Consider the following 23,824-nt stretch of genomic DNA (forward strand, 5'->3'; position numbering starts at 1 on the left):
CTCAGGCTGGTCTCGAACTCCTGAGCTCAAACGATCCGCCCACCTCGGCCTCCCAGAGTGCTAGGATTACAGGCGTGAGCCACCGCGCCCGGCCCTAAATGTACTTTTAAATGTATCTTTTGGTTAATTTGGAATTTGCAGTTTTAACATTTGTAATAACAGAAGCAGTGGCGGACAGTAGTTCAGTTATTAATCTTATGATAATGTAAATTGCTAATGTTAATTATTATTTCAATTAGATATACCTTGAAAAGGCAAAGAGTCCTATGAATTAGGTATGTTAAGTAAATTATAAATTATCCTTAAGCCATAGTTTTCTTTTTTTCTCCTTTTTTTTTTTAAGCCATAGTTTTCTTTTTGGTGAATATCTAAAGATGGCTCATTTTTTTCCTTACTTTCTTAGTTTTTTGCTCAGGGAAGGATAATTTATGAGCTGCTTCAACATTTTTCTGATTATGAAAGTGATATGTGACAGCAATAAATAAAAATACAGGCCGGACGCGGTGGCTCACGCCTGTAATCCTAGCACTCTGGGAGGCCGAGGTGGGCGGATCGTTTGAGCTCAGGAGTTCGAGACCAGCCTGAGCAAGAGCGAGACCCCATCTCTACTAAGAATAGAAAGAAATTATATGGACAGCTAAAAATATATATAGAAAAAATTAGCCGGGCATGGTGGTGCATGCCTGTAGTCCCAGCTACTCGGGAGGCTGAGACAGGAGGATCGCTTAAGCTCAGGAGTTTGAGGTTGCTGTGAGCTAGGCTGACGCCACGGCACTCACTCTAGCCTGGGCAACAGAGTGAGACTCTGTCTCAAAAACAAAAAAAAAAACAAAACAAAACAAAAAAAATACAAAAATGTATTAAGAAGAAAGTTTATATCACTCTAATCTTACCACCTACAACCAATCACTGTCGAAATGTGGATGCATTTTGCTCTCCACATTTTTCTTTGTGTATATATGCTTGTGCATGCCTGTATGCACAGTTGTAGTTTGAAATAATTTTGTATGTATGGTTTGCATCCTAATTTCTATAAATATACACATATTACTGAAAGTGCTGCAAGTATTTTCCTGTACCATTAATTATTAATTTCATTTTAGACAAATGTATCCTATTCTGTCATATGGATGTATCAAAATTTGACTGTTTCCCTATTCTTAGACATTAATTTTTTTCCAATTTTTTTTTGCCATTTTATTTAAATAATAATAAGCTGTTTATACTTTTAAAAGCAAGTTCTTTTGGAGTAAGGCTCCATTTGATTTGCTTCCAATTATATATATGAATTAAATTTGGGACCTTGAGATGGTCCACCAAAATGGATAGAGACAGTCATTGATGCATTTTAAGATTCAGAATATGGTCAACTATATTTAGGTTTAGATAATGGGTTTCCTGAAAATTGGAAAATTCTTTATGTGTGTTGCTCCCTGGAATGTGTATGAAGAATACTAGATATTCTACATAATTTGATTTCTTGCACTAAAGTTAAGTATTAGGAAAACAAGTTAGCCTCTTTGATTAGTTTGGAAGTAGTCAGGACTCAATTTCTAGAATCTAGAGAGAAGGTTAGTGTTTAAGGAAAAGTTGGTGGAAGGTGACAGAATCCTCTTGTAAGGGCTTTGTTCGAATAACTGGCTTGCAACAGAAGCTAAGAATACGTTCTAAGAAATGCTTAGTTTGAATCACTTCCTCTGAAGGAAATGCTTAGTCTGAATTGCTTTCTATTTTTGATAATTCCTTAGTGTATACAACTAATAATTGAGGAAATGAGATATATAATTTTCATATTTTTGCATATGATTTTAAGTTATAGAATTATAAAGTGATTTCTAACATTTAATGATAATATTGACCATGTATCAGACACTGATCTTAAGCATTTTATAGGTATTGACTCATTTATTTCTTATAATTATCTCTCATAAATTAATAGTTAAATACTATTATTATTCTTATTTTACAGAGGAGGAATATGCGGCACAGAGTAGCTAAGTAGCTTGCCAAGAGTCATCCAGTTAGTAGTAGAAATGATAGGATTTACACCTGGGTAGTCTGGCTCCAAAACTCGTACTTTTAAACACTGTAGTGGTTAATGTTTATACCTAGCTGTGTTAAATAAAAGATTGTTTTATTGAAAACATAATAGATGGAAAAATGATGTTAGTTTCCTCTCAAAAATTGGGGAGTATAACTGTAACCATTCATTTTTCACTGATTTCAGGCAAAATATATTGGAACAAATGAAATACCTATTTATAATTGGTCTAAAATTATAACATAAAGGGAAATATCCTGCCCACCAAAAGCTATTCAGTACCTTTATTGTTTTGGAATACTGTGTTCATCCACTGACAGTTGTTCTTTAACAACTAACTACCATGATCTCATGGTATTTTTTTCTTTTCTTTTTTGATTTATTAGCTCCTTACAACTGCTTTTATATACCATCTCTTTCTTGTTCTACATTGCCATGCTTACTTCATCCTGTTTGCTTGCAGAAAAGTAGACAGAATTGCACCAGCCTCTGGGAGGGATGGATGGAGAAGAGAGAGACTAAAATTAGCTAAGTTTTTAGGTAAAAGAGAAATTTTGGAGAAGTGGGAAGGGAAGATACATTCTGTCAAAGAAAGGAAATCCGGCATAATGGTGGGGAATCTTGATTTATAGAGGTCAAGTGAATTGAAAAAGACAAAATAGTCTGATAACAAGGAGTAGTAATTTAAAACAACACAACAAATAAAACACAGAAGTACAAAAATATCTGTTCACCAGACCCTGAGAATAGAATGATGTTAAGAAGTAGAAATAGAACTGGAGGAAAACCAAATACGACATATTATCACTTATAGGTAGAAGCTAAATGATGAGTATACCTGACCATAAAGTGTAATGGGCATTGCAAACTATTACAAGAAGGAGGGAGGTTGGGGTGGGGAGAGGCATAAAAATCTATCTGTCAGGTACAATGTACACTATTCTGGTGATGGGTGCCCTAAAAGCCCTGACTTCAGCATGATACAATTCATCCTTGCAACAAAAAACAGTTGTACCTCCTTAATTTATTGAAATAATTTTTTTATAAAAGACATAGAACTGGAGTGCTGAGGGGGACCATTAGAGTTGATGTTTTGAAAGTGGAGGGTTTGGTTATAATGGGGCAATGTGAAGTGTAAGACAGCTGTTAAGAGGGAGTAAAAAGGTGAGTGTTCTGTAAAATCTCAACATTGTACAAGTATCAGTGACGTAGTAGATATACCCTTACTAGGTGACTCTCAGGAAATGAGGCACCTTTCTGTGCACCTTGTGATAATTCTCATTAATTTATATTAACTTAGGTAAGTCATTAGGTATCTACTTTTATGCTATACTATTGCCTTTAAAAATTTCTTCAGGGTTGGGGAATGCATTATATATACACCTGAAAAAGGAAATAAGAGTGAAGTAGCATGGAGGTGGCAGGCAAGGGACCTGGTAAAATAAAACTGAGTGCTTATGTATCATTAACATAATATGGAAGGCCCCATGTAATAAATTTATCTTCAGGCTTCGTTACAGCAAAAGTCTTTCTCAACATGAACTGATGCTTGCTGCTGTTGGCCCATGAGGAAAATGAGACTATGAACATTTCTATTTTTGTCTTATTTGTCAGAAAACTCTGCATTCAACTGCAATAATTTACACATTCAGAATGCCTAGAATCAATAGGATTTTTATTCTGCTCCTCCCCACTAGATATTTTAAAATTTCAATATTTATATTTGGGGCTAATTATATTGATACACCTTAAATTCTTTTTAATGAAAGAGTTATAAGTCTTAAATACTCTCTCTCTCTCTCTCTCTCTGCATGTTTTAGTGGCCTGCATGGTTCCCTCTACCTTTGCATGTATATTTCTCAGGTTACCTACCTTTTGTGAAACACTCTTTGTGCTTCAAAATCAAGATGTCTCTTGCTGTTTATTGTAACTAAATTTTCATTTGTTTAAATGCTTTGAACAGGAGATGATACAAGTGTGTCTTATCCAGGATTCTGTACCCCTTATGGGATGGCCCCTGTCTAGAACTGTTATTAGTTCTAGTAGATTCCTGAGCAGATTGCTCTACCCTCCAAAGCAGTCATGATATTTTAAAAACTGTGTTGTATATTGTGGTATACAGCTTTACTGGCAGATGTTTATTTATGAATGTTCTTTTATTCAACAAATATTGAGCATCTACTGAGTGCCGGGTACTCTTCTGTGTGTTGGTGAAAAAGCTAAGTGAGGTCCCTGCTCGGTGGAGCTACATCCTTGTGTATGTGGTTGGTGGCAGTGTGTGGACAGGCGATTAAAAAAGTGAGATGAATTTAGATAATGACAACAGCTGTGAAATAATAAAACAAGATGATATGATAGAGTGGGTGGGAGTAGGTGAGATGTAGTGTGGTAAGACTCACCAAGGAGAGGACATTTGATTAGGGAGATCTGAATGATAAAATACATTAAATATAGACTTTTTAGGTAATAATTTAAGAGGCTAGGAACTTGTTAATGGTTTTAATTCCCCAAATCATAATCTTTATAAATCATGTATGAAGATTTAAAGTATGGCTATTGTACTTTAAAAACCATAGTTATATTTTTTATCTTGACTTATGCAATTAAGAAAAACAAATTGTCTTTTTTCATCATGTATCAGACTCCTAGAAATGTTTGCATTGTATTCTTTATGTTAGCAAATATAGTTCTGAAGAATAAGTGATACAACAATGCAATTAGCTTGTAACTGATTTTCCCTCTTCTTTTAAAGAAATTGATCACTCATGAGAAGTTTGAAAGTGCATGTGAAGAACTAAATAATGCATTACTTCGGGAACAGCAGGCACAAATGCTATTGAATGAACAAGCACAACAACTACAGGAGTTGAATTATAGACTTGAATTGCACTCCAGTGAGGAAGCTGACAAAAACCAAACTCTTGGAGAAGCTGTTAAGGTAGGAGAACCTCTGTCTCATACTGGCTTATTTCCTCTTTTTATGGATCTTAAAAGGAATCATACATATCTTCTGAATAGGGAATAGATCCCAAGATGTGAAATTTGATTCTATAAGAGTTTATGAGGATGGAATAAAACATGGTTCTTGGACCTTATTATAAGCATGCATTCATATGTATTGAAAATGTAAAGGTAGGCTTTACTTGCTGGTTGAAAGCAAAGTGGGAATCTTTCTTAGTAATTATTTTCTTTTATCTTCCTTACTTCTTTCTTTTTTTTTTTTTTAATTTTTCTTTATTTTTCTAAAGAGACAGAAGAGTCTCTAACAAGACTCTAAAGAGTCTTGTTCTGTTTTCCAGGCTGGAGTGCAGTGGCACAGTCATAGCTCACTGCAACCTGGAACTTCTGGGTTCAAGTGATCCTCCTGCCCCAGCCTCCTAGGTAGCTAGGACTACAGGCATGCACCACCATGCCTGGATAATTTTTTTTTTTACAGAGATAGGGTCTCACCATGTCACCCAGTCTGGCCTTGAACTCTTGGCTTCAAGCGATCTTCCCGCCGCAGCCTCCCAAAATGCTAGGATTACAGGTGTGAGCCACTGCACCTGGCCTATCTTCCTTGTTTCTTCCTCTTTTTAGTTTTTTTCCTTTTCTTGTTTTTTGCCTTGTGGACTTTGGAAACTCTGTGTATCTTTTGGAAGGTTTTGGGTCTGGGTTTCTCTGATTCTTATGTAAGTGCTTATTTGGAGAGGAGAGAGGTTTAGTTACAAAAAGTTGTTCTCTCTATCTTATGTTTGTGGCAAAGATATTTGGAAGAGAAAAGAGACGTTATTATATAATCTAACAGTGGTTATTTAGAAAATTTTATTAATGGATTTAGAACTACAGTATTTTCTGGAAATGTTAGCTGCAAATGATAATAGAATTCTAGTTTTTGCTTATAATACTTGTGGATTTTTCACTAGTGAGATTATATACACTGAAATGTTACTAAATGCAAGGAAACCACAATGATATAGTCTGTGTATCAGGTACCATAGTTAATACTGTAAACCAATACAGAGTTGGTATATAATTTATAAAAATAATATATTAATATATTGACCAGGCATGGTGACTCATGCCTATAATCCTAGCACTCTGGGAGGCCGAGGCAGGAGGACTGCTTGAGGTCAGGAGTTCAAGACTAGCCTGAGCAAGGGCAAGACCTCATCTCTACCAAAAAAAAAAAAAATAGAAAATTAGCCAGGTGTGGTGGTACATACCTATAGTCCCAGCTACTCTGGGAGGCTAAGGCAGGAAGATCCCGTGAGCCCAGGAGTTTGAGGTTGCAGGAGCTATGATGACACCACTGCACTCTACCTGGGGTGATGGAGTGAGTCTCTGTCTCAAAAAAAAAAAAAAAGCCAAACTGTATATTTTTTTAAATTTCTAAATACTATTACTACTGATTATAAAATAGCCAAAAGTTATTGTTTACTTCCTGTTTGCCAGGCACTATGCTAAATACTTTATAAGCAATTACCTCATATAATCCTCATACAAACTCTATGGAGTTATTAATGTTTTGTAGGTGAGAAAACTGAGATACAGAGAGGTTTCATAACTTGTACAACCATGAGTAAGTGATAGGTCTAGGGAGTCAGATTTCACATCTGCCTTCCTAACCACCACATTATATATACTATTGATATTGATTGACAGCATACATATACCAGGCTCTGTGTTACTGCTTCTACATGAATTATCTTATTTCATTATCAACCCTGTGAGATAGGTACTATTATTATTATTTCCATTGTGTTTTGAGGAAATTTAGAGAGTTCATTTGACTTTGCCCAAGTTCTCCTGCTCTGTAGATGTTGAAAGTGGGATTTAGTTTTTAGAAAAATAAGGAAATATTGAAATCTAAAAGAAGAAAAATAAATGAATTTAAAGAGGAAAATATAGATGTCCTTAAAGAAGAAGAAAAAACTCCCAGGATACTATTAACATTTGGAGTATACTATTCCACCATAATAGCCGGAGACTTTAACACCCCGCTGACAGCACAGGACAGATCTTCCAAACAGAAAATAAACAAAGAAATAATGGACTTAAACAGAACTCTAGAACAAATGAGACTGACTGACATTTACAGGATATTCTATCCAAAATCCACTGAATATACGTTCTTCTCATCAGCTCGTGGGATATTCTCTAAGATTGACCATATCTTAGGACACAAAGCATGTCTTAAAAAATTTTAAAAAATAGAAATTAAACCATGCATCTTCTCAGATCACGGTGGAATAAAAGTAGAAATCAACCCTAACAGAAACTCTCATTTCTACTCGAAGTTGTGGAAGCTAAACAACCTTGTCCTGAACGATTATTTCATAAACAAGGAAATCAAGATGGAAATCAAAAGATTCTTTGAACTAAATGACAAAGGAGACACAAGTTATCAAAATCTGTGGGACACAGCTAAAGCAGTCCTGAGAGGAAAGTTTATTTAAATGCCTGTATCCAAAAGACAGAAAGATCACAAATAGACAACCTAATGAATAGACTCAGAGCTGGAGAAAGAAGAACAGACCTACCCCAAACCCAGCAGAAGAAGTGAAATTAATATCAGATCAGAACTAAATGAAGTTGACAACAGGAAATCTATATAGACGATTAATAAAACAAAAAGTTGGTTCTTTGAAAAGATACACAAAATTGACACACCTTTGGCTAGACTAAGAGCAGAAAAGAAAAATCTTTCATACGCTCCATCAGGAACATGAAAGGAGAAATCACAACTGATGCCATGGAGATACAAGATATCATCTATGAATACTACAAAAACCTTTATGCATACAAACTGGAAAATGTGGAGGAAATGGACAAATTTTTAGAAACACACAGCCTCCCTAGGCTCAACCAGGAAGAAATAGAATTCCTGAACAGACCAATATCAAGAACTGAAATTGAAACAGCAATAAAAAACCTTCCTAAAAAGAAAAGTCCCGGACCAGATGGTTTCATACCCAAATTTTACCACACCTACAAAGAAGAACTGGTGCCATCCTGCAGAAGTTGTTCTGCAACATCGAGAAGGATGGAATCCTCCCCAACACATTTTATGAAGCCAACATAACCCTGATACCAAAACCAGGAAAGGACACAATAAAAAAAAAAGAAAACTACAGACCAATATCCCTTATGAATATAGATGCAAAAATTCTCAAAACAAAATTCTAGCAAACTGAATCCAGGTGCTTATCAAGAAAATAATCCACCATGACCTAGTGGGCTTCATCCCATAGATGCAGGGATAGTTCAACATATGCAAATATATAAATGTAATTGACCACATAAATAGAAGCAAAAACAAAGACCATATGATCCTCTCAATAGACGCAGAAAAAGCATTCGACAAAATTCAACACCCTTTTATGATAAGAATGCTTAACAAAATAGGCATAGACAGGGCCTACCTAAAAATGATACAAGCCAATTATGACAAACCCACAGCCAACATCATACTGAATGGGGAAAAATTGAAAGCATTCTCACTTAGAACTGGAACCAGACAAGGTTGCCCACTATCTCCACTTCTAATCAACATAGTGCTGGAAGTCCTTGCAAGAGCAATCAGGCAAGAAAGCAGAATTCAGGGCGTCCAAATGGAGGCAGAAGAGATCAAACTCTCACTCTTTGCTGATGATATGATATTATATCTAGAAAACCCCAAGGATTCAACCAAGAGACTCCTGAAATTGATAAATGAATTCAGTAAAGTCTCAGGATACAAAATCAATACACACAAATCAGAGGCATTCATATACGCCAATAACAGTCAAACTGAGAACCAAATCAAAGACTCAATACCCTTCACAATAGCAACAAAGAAAATTAAGTACCTAGGAATATATTTAACTAAGGAGGTAAAAGACCTCTACAGGGAGAACTATGAAACACTGAGGAAGGAAATAGCAGAGGACGTAAACAGGTGGAAAACCATACCATGATCGTGGGTTGGCAGAATCAACATTGTTAGTATGTCTATGCTATCCAAAGTGATCTACAGATTCAATGCAATCCCTATTAAATTACCAACATCATTTTTCACAGATACTATTCCATATATATGTATTAAATTGAACCATTTGAAATTGCAGCTTTTATAAGTGAAAAACAGACAAATGCCAGCAATTTCAAGTGGTTCAACCTAATACATACCATTTTTTCTTACATAAGTGAAAACATGGTTGGATATTGCTTTGTAAATTATTTGTATCACTTAGTAATAGACTGTGAGCATTCTTACTTCCCAACTGATGTGATTCTATAATACCAATCTTTTTTCTTTTTTTACTTTTTTTCTACATTCATTGTGGAAATATAAGAAAGTATAGATGCAAAAATATGAAAATTAAAATAATCCCAGATCATAAAGCCAGACATATCTACCATTAAAGTTTTGATGTGTATTATTCCAGACTTTATATTTTACAAATATAGAAATATAACCAAATATAGGTTAATAAAAATAGAATCATATTATTATACTGTTTTTTAAAATAATATATATATTTTACTCACTTTCCTTAAACACCATCAAGGATTTCTTCCTATGCTAATAAATATGGTGGTGGGGTCATTATTTAATGGCTGATTGGATTCTTCTGAATGTACGTTTTTTTCTTTTTTTTTTTTTTTTGTTGAGACAGAGTCTCACTTTGTTGCCCAGGCTAGAGTGAGTGCCGTGGCTTCAGCTTAGCTCACAGCAACCTCAGACTCCTGGGCTTAAGCGATCCTACTGCCTCAGCCTCCCAAGTAGCTGGGACTACAGGCATGCGCCACTATGCCCGGCTAATTTTTTCTATATAGATTTTTAGTTGTCCATATAATGTCTTTCTATTTTTAGTAGAGACGGGGTCTCGCTCAGGCTGGTCTCGAACTCCTGACCTTGAGCAATCCACCCGCCTCGGCCTCCCAGAGTGCTAGGATTACAGGCGTGAGCCACCGCGCCCGGCCTCTTTTTCTTTTTAATTGAAAAATAAATATGTAATATATTTATAGGTACATTGTGGTATTTTGATATATGTATACGTTGTAGAATGGTCATATCAGGCTAGTTAACATTCATTACTTCACATACTTATCATTTCTTTGTAGTGAGAACGTTTTATATCTACTTCTTTTTAGCTATTTTGAAATATATAATACATCATTATTAACTGTAGTTACCTTGCTGTACAATAGATCACCAGAACTTGTTCTTCTTATCTAACTGAAATTTTATGCCCTTTGACGAACATTTCCTCCCCACTACCCACAGCTTCTAGTAACCACCTGAATGTACTGTACATAATTTATTAACACAATTTAACATTGTAGATTTACATTCATTTCAGGTTTTTCTTCCTCTTCCTCCTCCTCCCTCTCCTGCTGCTGCTTTTCTTTTCCTTGCTATTATAAGTCATTCTAAAATTAACAACCCTGTAGCTAAATCTTTATACGCATATCTGTGATTATTTCATCAGGATAAATTCCTAGATGAGGAATTACTAGGTCAAAAGCCACATACATTTTTGAAGTGTATGTATTATCAATTGACCTACAGCAAGTTTTTACCAATTGCATTCTTTCTTAAGATGTATGAGAATTACACTTTTGATCCAACTAGCTATTACTGTTTAAACATTGTTTGCCAATTTGATAATAAATATGTCATTGTTATTTTAATTTATATTTCTTTGGTTATTAGTCAAGTTGAACATTTTTATAAGTATATTGGTCATTAAACAACATTTTTATACTTCATGTCCTATTAATATATAATGTAATTAACTGTGCTTTGAAAATGCATCATCTAACTGTGTCATGTTGGGATCTTTTTTTTTCTGTAATGCTTTGCAGTTTGTTTTTGGGTATATTATCTTCCAGCAGATAAAGAGCTGTTCACATTAATTTCTTTAAAGTGCCAGTAGCTTAAATATTGTTGTCAGAAGTAGAGAATTGTTTAATTACTATCTCTTAATTAGAACTAGCAGGTGGTAATGTGAAAATACTCTCTCGTGGGAGGCAACATGGTTCAGTGGAAAAAGCACTGGCCTTGGAATAAGTATTCCTGAATTAAAATCCCAATTCTGTTATTTGGACAAATTATTTAACCTTTCTGAGCCTCAGTTTCCTCTTTTACAAAAATAGGGATAATCCTAAAGTTACAGGATTTTTATGGAAATGAGTTAAGGTACTATTTAAAAAGCAAGTATATCCTTGATAAATATTCCTTTGTGTTTTCAATAATACTTTAAAAATAGTTCTTATTTTTACCATGTCCTGTGCATAACTTCTTTTTAAAAACAAAGTGTATTGTTCCTTCTTCTTTATTAAAAACCAAATAAGATCATAAGTAGAAGATATGGAAAATACAGAAGAAAAACAAGACAAGTTGTACATGATTTATCATCTGAAATCAACAACCACTGTTAACATTTTGGGGGTTTTATTTTTAATCATTTATTTATATGTAATAGTTTTATAAATCATAGTCTCAACTAGGCGCTCAGAATGGCCTTCCATTATAATAGCTAAATCTTGGATAAGACACTTCCTGTAATAGGAGAAGTGCATTAAAAAGTCAGTAAAGAAAATCTTCCAGGGCAAAAATATAACAAACAACATCAATAAACCCCAGTATGTGGAAATCAAAGTTAGCACCATGAACAGATGCTGGAGTTTCCCTGGGGGCAAACATAGGTTGAGCATCCCTAATCTGAAAATCAGAAATCTGAATTGCTCCAAAATCCAAAATTTTTTGAGCACTGACGTGATGCTGAAAGGAAATGGTCATTGGAGCATTTCGTATTTCATATTTTTAGATTTGGGGCACTCAACTGGTAAATATATACATAATGCAAATATTCAAAAATCCAAAATCTGAAATGCTTCTGGTCTCAAGCATTTTGTATAAGGGATATTCAATGTGTACCAGTATTAATACTGAATAGGAGACTAAGCTTTGGGTTCTACCAGCAAAGAGAACTTAAAGCTTCCACATTAAGGAATTGGCTAATAACCTGAAAGGATGATTCCAGGTCAGTGGTGTTCCATTGCTCTAGGCAAAATCTAATGCAGAATTCTCTCTGGAAGAAAGCCTGCCTAATTTAGTTGTTCCCGAAGCAGAGTAATATCAACCAAGTAACTGACACATGAATAGATAGTCAGATATAGTAATCTTATATGCAGCCACCTTGCTAAACTCTCGTCAGTTCTAGTACTTTATGTGTATTTTCTAGGGTTTTCTGCATAGACAACCATAGCAAGTAGGTATTGGAGTTAGATGAAAATTGTAAGTCAGGCACATGTGCCTGAGAATTAGCATAAGTGTATTTGCAGTGGGTAGTATTTTCAATATATGTGATGGAATCTGGTGTCTATAGTGGCACTGTCCCATATGGTAGCCACTAGCCACGTGTGGCTATTTGAATTTAAATTGATTAAATAAGATAAAAAAATTCATTTCCTCAGTCATAGTAACCATATTTCAAGTGCTTAGTAGCTTCATGTGGCTAGTGACTGCCGTATCAGCAGCACAGATATAGAAAGTTTCTGTCATCACAGAAAATTCTATTGGACCGTACTGGTCTAGAGGACAGGTATCATGTGAAGCATCTAGGCCTGTAGCATACCTGTTGGGCATGGAAACAGAAACATATTTACAGTATTCTTTCATTTGGGCAGAAACCTTTTAGAGCCAGAGGGCTTAGGAAAAATAAGCTCTTTCTACTGCTGGTCTTAAACAAGTGGATCTAGTTTAATAGTTATAAAATTCTCTAAGAACTCTTAAGTCAGTGAAGGGAACATCCTTTGAAGGCGGGAACTATAGATATACCAAACCTCTCTATTATTGGGAACTTTAGACAAATAAGTATGGAAAATATGTTCAATTAAATATTAAATATTCATTTTGAATCAAAAGTGTAGTTTATTATATCTCAAACAAGAAGAAGTACGATCAATCAAAGTATGTGCCTGAACTATAAATGCAGTTTTGCTATCTTAACAGTAGCTTGTTTATGCCAGCAGTGAAGAAACCTGGAGAGCCAGTGGTGATGAAATTGCCAAAGGCGTTTTCCATAGCTTGTTGAGAATTTTTTTCCCTTGCAAGTATTTCCTTGCAAATATTTTTCCTTGCAAGAAGTGGTCCAAAGCCTGGAAGCAGTGGTAGTCAGTTGGTACAAGGTCTGGTAAATACGGTGGATGACAGAGAGTTTCCAAGTCCAGCCTCTATGGTTTGAGCAGCATTGTTTGTGTGACCTATAGTGGGGTGTTGTCTTGCAAGAGGATTGGCCTGTCTGTGTTGACTAACCTTGGCTGCTTAATTGCAAGCATCCTCATCATTTAGTCCAGTTGGTTGCATTAGACATCTGCTGTAATGGATTGACCAGGTTTCATGAAGCTGTAGTGGATAATACCAGTGCTGGACCACCAAACAGACACCATTAGCTTTTTTTGATGAATATTTGGTTTTAGACTGTGTTTTTGCACTTCATCTTTATCCAACCATTGTGCTGAATGCTTGTGATTGTCAAAAAGAATCCATTTTTCATCACATGTAAAAATACGGTGTAAAAATAGTTTGCCTTTATGTTGTGACAGCAAAGAAAGACAAGCTTCAAGATGATTTGTCTTCTGATGCTTGTCTGACTCATGCGGAACCTATCCATCCAGCTTCTTTACCTTGCTGATTTGTTTCAAATGGTCCAATATTGTTGGAATAGTAATGTCAGACCTTGCTTCTAATTCACACATAGGTTGAGATGGATTTGCTTCCACTACAGCTTTCAGCTCATCATTATTCACCTTGGTCTCAGGTTGTCTACGTGGTTTATTTTCAAAATTAAAATCACCACAGCGGAACTTTTCAAACCATCATTGTACTGTGTGTTCATTAGCCACACTCTTCCCAGCCACTTCATTGATATTTCGAGCTGTCTGTGCTGCATTGATTCCAGGACAGAACTCATATTCAAAAATAACATGCATTTTGACTTATCCATAGTTTCACAAAAATTACTCTAAAAAAATTTGAAAGATAATCACAAGCAACAATGTGTGTTTGAAAGAGTGAGGATGTACCTTCACAATAAAAAATAAAACAAGAAGTGTCAAAATGAAATGTCAGAGATATCAACTGTCAAACAGTGCTAAAGGAAATCCTAAGTAGTATGGAAAAAAGTGGAACATATTAAAAGTTTATTTTTCTTTTTTCTTGTTTTTGCCACTCCCTCACTCCATTCTTGAGATGTTTTATACTGTTGACCTGGTCTATATTATCTTTAGTAGTACTGAACTTCTGAGACAGTTTTGTTAGGCAACTATTTTTTTGGTTAGCATCTTGTTACTTCATTTGGTGTAGTTTATAAGACAATGAAATCTATATATCCAATGTATTTTATTTTGTTCTTCAAGTAAGTTTGTATTTAAATTTAGTAAATGTTTTAATAACTATTTTTATCTTGAGTCCTGTCTTATCTATTTTGATGTTTTAGAGGCCTCAAATTCTGTTTGGTGCTAGGCACTGCATGTTAATGGAGTAGGTGGAAGAATGATTAAAATAAATAGTTGCTTCAATGAGGGAGTCAACCTGTGGATAAAATACTTACAGGAGTTAATATGGAAATTTGTACCCTAAAATGAGTTGCTGCTGTAATCAATACCTAAAGTATGAGGCATGGCTTAGAGATGTGACTCTTTGTAGTAGAGAAATTGGCTATCAAGGCTGGAAAGATGGACATTTATGGTAAGCTATGGCAAAACATTTGATAAAACTGTACGATGATTTAGGAAAGAGATTTATGTACCTACTAATCCTACAGTTCTGGGGGAAATGATTGGAAAGAATCAATGATAGGTATTAGCTTTGATGCTCTCTTTTGAACACGGTATTATAAGAAAGAAATGAGCTCAGGAAAGAATTACTTGGTTTGTGAGCATAAATGAAAGGGATGAGAGAGAGTCTAGAAACCTGAAACCTAGAAGGAGTCCATTATGACTCAGCCCCATGGCAAAGAACAAATTAGGGATATGGCTTTTTAATTCAAACATGTTATCTTAGATGGCCTCACAGGAACCACCATTAAGTTCAAATACACACACTATGCCCGTGTGCACACTCATATACACACAAATGGATATATAGAAACAGGGAAACCAGTAGTGAGCGTAATCTTCAAGAATGAATCTTCCAAGGCCAGGCGTGGTGGCTCACGCCTGTAATCCTAGCACTCTGGGAGGCCGAAGCGGGTGGATCACTCAAGGTCAGGAGTTGGAGACCAGCCTGAGCAAGAGCGAGACCCCGTCTCTATTAAAAAAATAATAAAAAGAAATTATCTGGCCAACTAAAATATATATAGAAAAAAATTAGCCGGGCATGGTGGCGTATGCCTGTCCCAGCTACCTGGGAGGCTGAGGCAGTAGGATCCCTTAAGCCCAGGAGTTTGAGGTTGCTGTGAGCTAGGCTGACGCCACGGCACTCACTCTAGCCTGGGCAACAAAGCGAGACTCTGTCTCAAAAAAAAAAAAAAAAAAAAGAATGAATCTTCCAGAAAGAATATTGGCACATACACTGAGTGGAATCAAACAGATTAGAATCCTGTCAACTTTTTGAGGTAGCTCTGTGCCAGAGAAAGCACAAGTCTGAACTAAAATAGCCTTATAGTCTTTTAGCCTTAAATAATTTTTAGGCCCTCAAATATTTGAAAGTAAGAAAAGGAATGCAAAAATTTTATAGGCCACAAAGAGGCACTTTCCTCAGCATACATTTTATATGTGGCCATGTAGGATAATGGATAAAGAAGAGTCTCCTAGAAGGCAGAACAAGTGACTATGGACAACAGATTTCTTCTGGAATTAGGGACTAATTACCGAATTTATCTTACTGTCAGGATAAAGGATCTCTTGGATTCTGCCTAGCAAGATTTCATCATTGCTGTAGAGCAGTGACTGCTGTGTATTGCCCATCCTTTCTTTTTCTGAGTGGGAGTATTTGTTGTGCATACCCTATCCTATATCTGTGTATATTGGGTTGGGCTTGGGCATAAATTATCTTTCAGTTAATAGGTTGCTGGACTATGAAGAGCTACGCTTCACAGAAAGTATTGAGCATCACCAGGTGATCCTGGACTTTGAGCAGAAGTAATGTTTATTCCTCAAATATTGGTCAGGAAAAATTTTCATATACAATATTTTATATTCTTTTACCTTTCTGGCATAATGCAAACAAGCAAGATGACCTTGGAAGCCATGTGTTAAAGATAGTGGAACTAAAAGAGGAAAGGAGTATGGGTCTTGCAATCGCCACTTAAGGGATAGCCAAATACCAATCAGGTTCATCTATTTTGGAATTTATGTGAGAAAAAGTCACATAAATTTTTTTGCTCTCTGGCTAATAAGTTTGAGATTATAAATCTAAATCATTTGGGATTAGAATAAAGCTATAGCCATAGTTTTTCCTTATTTTTTCCTGGGAAAAGTTAGGTATCCATTACATTCTTATAACTTTCAATTGTGTATCAAACACACTATGTATTATCATGTTTTAGCTGTCATCCATTTTTAATTATTCGTTAGCTATAACATCTAGCATTACCTTAACTAATAAAAGGGTAAAGTTCCTTTTGATCACAACCAACAATCTTCGTTCCTTTTCTCCCTCCCAATCAGTATTTTTTTTTTTTTTTTTTTTTTTTTTTTTTTTTTAAGACAGAGTCTCACTCTTTTGCCCAGGCTAGAGTGAGTGCCGTGGCATCAGCCTAGCTCACAGCAACCTCAAACTCCTGAGCTCAAGGGATCCTCCTGTCTCAGCCTCCCGAGTAGCTGGGACTACAGGCATGTGCCACCATGCCCGGCTAATTTTTTCTATATATATATTTAGCTGTCTGTATAATTTCTTTCTATTTTTAGTAGAGATGGGGTCTCGCTCTTGCTCAGGCTGGCCTCGAACTCCTGAGCTCAAAGGATCCGCCCACCTCGGCCTCCCAGAGTGCTAGGATTACAGGCGTGAGCCACCGCGCCCGGCCCCAATCAGTATTTTAAGTTTGTGTTTCTTTATAGACATTTTATGTGTACATTTTACATGTATTTGTATATTTATATAAAAGCTATTAATATATGCTGATATTGTGTATTGTGTATTTTTGCTCCAGAACATGGGCTAGAGATCTATCCATTATCATTTTAGTTGATGTACAGAATTTCATACTGTAAATAAGTCATTGTTTATTTAGCTATTCATCTGCTAATGGGCATTGCTGAAAGATAATTTTAAAAATATAGTTTGGAGTAAGGAGGCCAAACTCATGACACAGCCATCGTAAAACTGGTCCTAGTGCATATACCATAATTTCTTATTTAATTTAGTTGAGTAGTAGGATCACTATTTATATTTGCATATAAAGTGAAATAAGAAGAGGTCAGGATAGTTAAATTTTAGAGTAAGGACCTGTGATTTGCAGTTTCAGTAAATGGAAGGCCTTGAGAATGCCATGGCCCCTTGGCACTTGTGAGATTCCTCTGGAAAGGGATAATTTTCCTAATGTTATTCAATTCTGTCAGTTATAAGGAAATAGTAGAAAACAAAGCATCTGAAATAACCCATTGATCTCTCAAAATATCTTTGGTATCTCTAGCTGGTATCAGCCTTGGACTGGGCTCATCTTCTGAAATCCATTCCATTGTTCCACAGTAAATTGATTTCTCCCACTTAGTCTACAAATCATAATTTGATGGCACACTTCTTTGACTTAGAGTATATTTGATGTGAAAAACAAGATTTTTGCCCATAGATAATATGCTGATGGGATTGGGATATGGGAGTAAATTAGACTCCTATAAATAAAAATTTATGAAATGATAGTAATTTATGAATTTCTAGCAAACAGTAGAAACAGTACAGAAACTGAGTGGCATGATGGCTTTCCTGAAATGACATTGCTTATATGAAAATAAATTTTTTCATTTTGCTCTCTGCCTAATAAGTTTGGGATTAAGAATGACTGAATCATTTGGGATTAGAATAAAGATATAGCTATAGTTTTTCCTTATTTTTTTCTGGGAAAAGTTAGGTATCTATTACATTCTTATAACTTTTGATTACATATGAAACACACTAGATATGTTTATTATTTATAGAAAAATTAAAAAATATTTCATATTTATGGGATCACCTAATAAAGCAAGGGATCTTTTGTAAAAAAAAGTTATAATTCTCCTGATGTATTGCTCTTAAAAAATAAATCCTGGTCATGTAATTAATTAATGCATATATTGAACCTTTGCTGTGTGGAAAGTACAGTACTTGGCTTTGTGGAGAATATATATTGAATTTAATTAAAGGAATACCTACATTCTAATTGATGGTGAGATTTTGATACAACAATGGATAAGAGCTTTTGCAATTGAACTATTACAAAATGTTACATTCTCTGAATTGTCACAGTTTTTTAAGTCTGTACATGAAAAATTTTAGACATTGGTAAAGAGGGATGAGATTTATTCACAGTAAGTCTCCCAAATAGTTCTTTTGTCTAACCCTGATCAAGCTTTTATTCACATGCCCCTTTTCATCATTGTTTTCTCTTATCTCCTTACTTCTCCTATCTTGTCTTTCATCCCATGAAGCTGTTTGCAGCCTCATCAGGTCTTCAGACTTATGCCTCTTCTTAGCTCCCTGTAGCATTCCTCGCCTTCTTGCAGCTGCTTTGGGTTTTTTTGCACATATCTCATTTTTAATAGAAAATGAACTTTGTGATTTATTATTTTCCATTCTCAAAACTTAATTGCACTTAGACTGTGGATGGGGAAGAAGAAGTAAAAAGAAAAAAGAATATGTTTTTAAATTTCAAATGGAGTAATTTGCAAAGATATTTAGAGTCATTGTGATAATTGTGGCAAAGGGTCACATTAATATTTATCTTTTTATTTTAAAAATGTTTAAACATTGTTATTAATATAAAATTATTTGGCATATTCTGAGGGTATAGAATGGGAATGTTGCATGAAGTAATATATTTACCTGATTTTGAATAAATAGTCATATTTTCTCTGGCAAACTTTTAAATAGAAGTACCCCCAAATTCATTTTCTTTAAAAAATTTAAAGATCTTTTAGTTGACTAACCCTGGTTATAACAATAATTAACATCTATCACATAACCTATTTTAATAAAGTAGGATTATTAACATCATTACTTAATTTAAAAGTCTTATCAATTTTTACTTTAATCCCATATATTTTTATCTTCCTAATGACTTACTTTACCATTGAGACCTATAGGGTAGTCAATTATATTTCAAGGTCAGAGAAAAAGAATTAAGAAAAAAACAGCTCTCAGACCACTTTTTAAAATAATAATTTAACACAGAAGATTCAAGCTGGAAGCTAGAAGGTTCATAAAGAATTGTCATTCTCATTTTTGTAACCCTGAACAACAGAAAAATATGTAATAACATAAAATAATGTACTTTTTCTGTTTACTATGATACATGTCTTATGCATGATAATTTCCTTTTTAGAAATTCTCATATAAAACTTTAAAATACTTTCCACTTTCATATTTGTCCTCAATGAGTAGTAATTTGAAATTAGAGTTATCATGTTTCTTAATTGAGTACCAGCCTTTGATTAGATTATATTTTACAGATTGCTTAGAATATTTGAACCATACTGTTCAACTTACTCTGTATAAAATTTATTACAAACATTATGTTTGTTCTTTTCTGATAAAACATACTCATTGTAAGAAAAAAAAACACAGAATAAACAAAAATAACTTGTTTGTAATCCCATTATCACTCATATATAGCCATTATTAATATTTTGGCAAATACAACTGAAAGTATGCTATATATAGTTTTGTATCCTGTTTTTTGGGCAGCAGAGTGACATTATATTTAAATTTTCAAAGAATCATTTTGACATATATTAGAATATAGACTGTAGGTATGCAAACGCAGAAACAGAGAGACAAGTTAGGAGGCTAATAGTATAATCTGGACCAGATATGATGGTGGCTTAGAACAGGGTGGTGGGAGTAAAGAGTGGTGAGATTTTGAATATATTTGCAGTTTGAAGGTAAGGCTCACAGAGTTTCCTAATGTATTAGTTATGAATGTTAGAGAGATGAATCAAGGATGATCCTGAACAACTGGTAAATGGGATTGCTGTTTATTGAGCAGTTAATTAAGAATATCTGAAAACCTTATTTTAATGGTCTACATAATATTCCATCTTATGAATATGCTGAAATGTATTTAACTATTTTCCTGTTCTTAGATATGCAGATTATATCCATTTTTCAATGTTAAAAATTAAAACAAACATCTTATAATTAAGTCTTTGACTATACAGTGGATTCTAAGGATAGAGCTCATAGATATTTTAAAGTTGTTTGTGTGTGTATGTTTTTCTTTAAGGCTATGGATTTTTTTTCAGATCTGGAGTTTTTGAGAGGGTATCTAAGATCACCTATCTAATTTCATTCTCATCAGCATTGAGTATCATTAGGTATTATCATTAATATATCAATAACAACAAATCAAAACAACTCTTGTGAGTTTGACTGATAAAAAAAGTTATATTGTTTTGCTTTGCATTAAGCATAAAAAGGAACAATAAATTTTTCTCCATAGGTGTTTTTGGTTCATATATTAATAATTTCATGTAAAATTAATTTATTATTTGTAGTGTAGCTTGAAAAAAGAGAACTAACATTATGAGTACATATACTTTGGTTACATTGCAAGGTACTTTATATTATTTTATTTAAAGTCACAACATGTTAAGAGATAAATATTGTTTACATTGTATAAATGAAGAAACAAAAATAATTGCAAAGAACTTGACAATATACATGATGAAGTTGCTTTATATTTGTAATATGGTATAAAAGGCTTGATTCTTATAAGTTATATATGTATATCAGAATGAATATTATTAGAGATATATTCTGTGACATGTTTTGGGTATGATCTTTGTGATTTTTTTTTTTTTTTGAGATAGAGTCTCACTCTGTTGCCCAGGCTAGAGTGCCATGGCGTCAGCCTAGCTCACAGCAACCTCAAACTCCTGGGCTCAAGCAATCCTACTGCCTCAGCCTCCTGAGTAGCTGGGACTACAGGCATGTGCCACCATGCCTGGCTAATTTTTTTCTGTATATATGTTTAGTTGTCGAGCTAGTTTCTTTCTATTTTTAGTAGAGACAGGGTCTTGCTCTTGCTGGTCTCAAACTCCTGAGCTCAAACAATCCGCCTGCCTCGCCTCCCAGAGTGCTAGGATTACAGGCGTGAGCCACCACGCCCGGCCTTCTGTTTCTTTTAGATTGAATAGGCCACTTGGGTTCACAGACCTTGTGATTCCTTAACCTCTAGTTTGTTGTAGCTGAATAAAGTTTTCTGTTTCTAAGACATTCTTTCTTTGTGCCTGAGTGATTAATATTAGAATTCTCCATACCTGATTTGCTTTCCTCTGGCCCAGAATGAAGGAAAAGGATTAATCTTGTTACATCTTAGAACTCATTTTTAAAATCTGAGGTTAGGACCTTTCTTTCTTAGAAGTCTTCCACAGTAGGATTTCATGACAGAGTAAATATATAGAATATAGGAATAGAAAGAAATAAAAGATGAATTAATATTTTACTCTGTAAGATGAATAGTACTGCTAACAATAAAGAGAGCAGGGGAATCAGTTTGGAGAATGTAAGAAAGATTATTATTTCAGTTTTTGGTTTTGTTTAATTTGAGATGATCAGAAATTTGAGGCAATGCATAGTTGGTAGTTGTAAGAAAGTGATAATGATGTAAGGAGTAGATAGAATATCTTGAAGGCATGAAAGAAAAGAGCAGACAAATGTAGGAAAGATCTAAATTTGGAAGGCAGGAGGAAGAAGGGAATATAGAAAAAAAAAATAGCATCTAGGAAAGTCATATGTGAAGAATTTCATTGGGACAATGTTTAGTAACATCAAATGCCCAGAAATATTATGTGATTAGTTTGAATCTACTTTGAAAACTTTATTTAAAATATTTCTGCTTATTATATATGCTTAGATTTATATGTAGAAACTCCTTAAAATAAGATTGTTTTAAAAGGAAAGATTTATTCAACAAATAGCTATTTCTGTCCCCAAGTACATCTCATCTCTTCTTGGGAGAAACAGATACGTGTAGACTTAAGTGTAATACAAAATAGAGTGGGCCATCATGGAGGTAAAAGGTGCTATAGAAGCTTGAATATTATTTATAAAAACTGTAGGTTGTCAGAGCGCTAAGTTTTTATATTAAGATAGTTTTTTTTGTAATATTTCTCCATTTTTAAAAAATAGGTCAGAAAATTAGCTTTGTTGATGGAAAAAATAACCACCAGGGTTTGTGTATCCTTAGTTCATAAGTGAGCTTTTCTCCTTCTTTACTGGCACATGGAAGAGACTGGGAACTATACACTGACTTGTTGAGTCCTGGCTCTGTTAGGAGAATGGGACAAGAGGCCAGATTTCTCATGGCAAAAAATGGCAAACACTGTTTATTGAGTGTTTACTATGTGTCTCGCTCTCTAATAGGTACTTCAAGTGTGTTATTGCATTTAGTCCTTACAGCAACCTATACTATAGACAGCATAATTTCCTTTTACAGATTAGAAAATTAATACTAAGGGATGTTAGTAATTTGAGCAAGTTTCCTAAGCTTGTAAATATTAGAGTAGGAATTTGTATTTAGATCTGTTGGCTTTAAAATCCCTATTCTTTTGTTACATCTGGTGTGGGATGGGGAATGAAGGTAGTAGATACACATTTTAACCTTTAAGAAATTAGCAAAGGCAGAAGGAAAAGATGATAATCTGAGGGGAGATTATGGTCAAGTGAAGTTTAAGGAAATTAAGACCACTGAAATGTATCTAAAATGAAAGTTGTGATTCTGAAAATGCATAAAGATAGGAAGAGAGAGGTGAAGAAAGATACGAAGATTTGGGATTGGATAAAGAGGAATGTGAAAGTTAGTTACTATTATAATTTTAGAGTCTAAGCATCTAAAATTTAAAGTGCTATAAGTATGCTCTCCTTGTGTTTTTCTCTTTATTGAAAATACAAAGCTTGCTGTGTAAGAGATTCACGTTATAGATGCTAAAAGAATGACTGTGTGCATAATGGTAACAAATATGATATTTGCCATAATGGTAGCTTGCTACTGAATGAATGAGATTGGGGAAATCTGTGGAGATTACTGAGGATAATACTTAGTCTGTCTTCTTTGGTAGAGGAGTTAGTGTTCCCGTAGACTTGTTGAGATGTACTATATCAGTGGTCCTCAAGCAGAGATAGAACTGGTAGTATCCAGAAAAATCCTTGTTGGAATGCTGTTTGGGATAGGTTTTTATTTTTATAAATTACTAAGGCATCAGTTTAATATCTAGTTTAAATGAAATATCCTTATAAGAAAGTGTTTTTGTTTTTTGTTTGTTTCTATGGTGGCGAAAAGTTCTAAGAAGTAAGACATGAAAGATCCATTAGACCTAGATGACCTATTGGGATTTATTTTAGCTTTAAATGCACATATGCTATAACCAGCAGAGCGTTCATCAACAACCTCCATAGTGTTATAATTCATATATTATTCTGGTGACAGAAAAAAAGTAGGGTGTTACTACAACTTATTAAATATTTACTGATACTGTTTGGTGCTTATTAGAAGGGAAGTACATTAAAAAAGAGACTTCCCTCCAAACAAACAAAACTCTAAAACAGCTGCTTGGCTTTTTCAATCAATTCTGATGATAGGAAAGCCCCTAATAAGAAGAAATTCAGACACTGAG

General features: G+C 34.4%; 1 protein-coding gene across 2 annotated transcripts in view; it reads left to right on the forward strand.

Moving 5' to 3' along the window:
- Positions 1-23,824, forward strand: part of CCDC171 (coiled-coil domain containing 171) — a 303,473-nt gene that overhangs the window by 142,761 nt on the left and 136,888 nt on the right. For both annotated transcript variants that reach the window (XM_069474218.1, XM_069474217.1), the window contains one exon: positions 4,794-4,979. In XM_069474218.1, coding sequence (XP_069330319.1) covers positions 4,794-4,979 — 186 coding nt within the window. The remainder of the gene's footprint in view (positions 1-4,793; positions 4,980-23,824) is intronic.

Source organism: Eulemur rufifrons, chromosome 7 (assembly GCF_041146395.1).
Source record: "Eulemur rufifrons isolate Redbay chromosome 7, OSU_ERuf_1, whole genome shotgun sequence".
Lineage (NCBI taxonomy): Eukaryota > Metazoa > Chordata > Mammalia > Primates > Lemuridae > Eulemur > Eulemur rufifrons.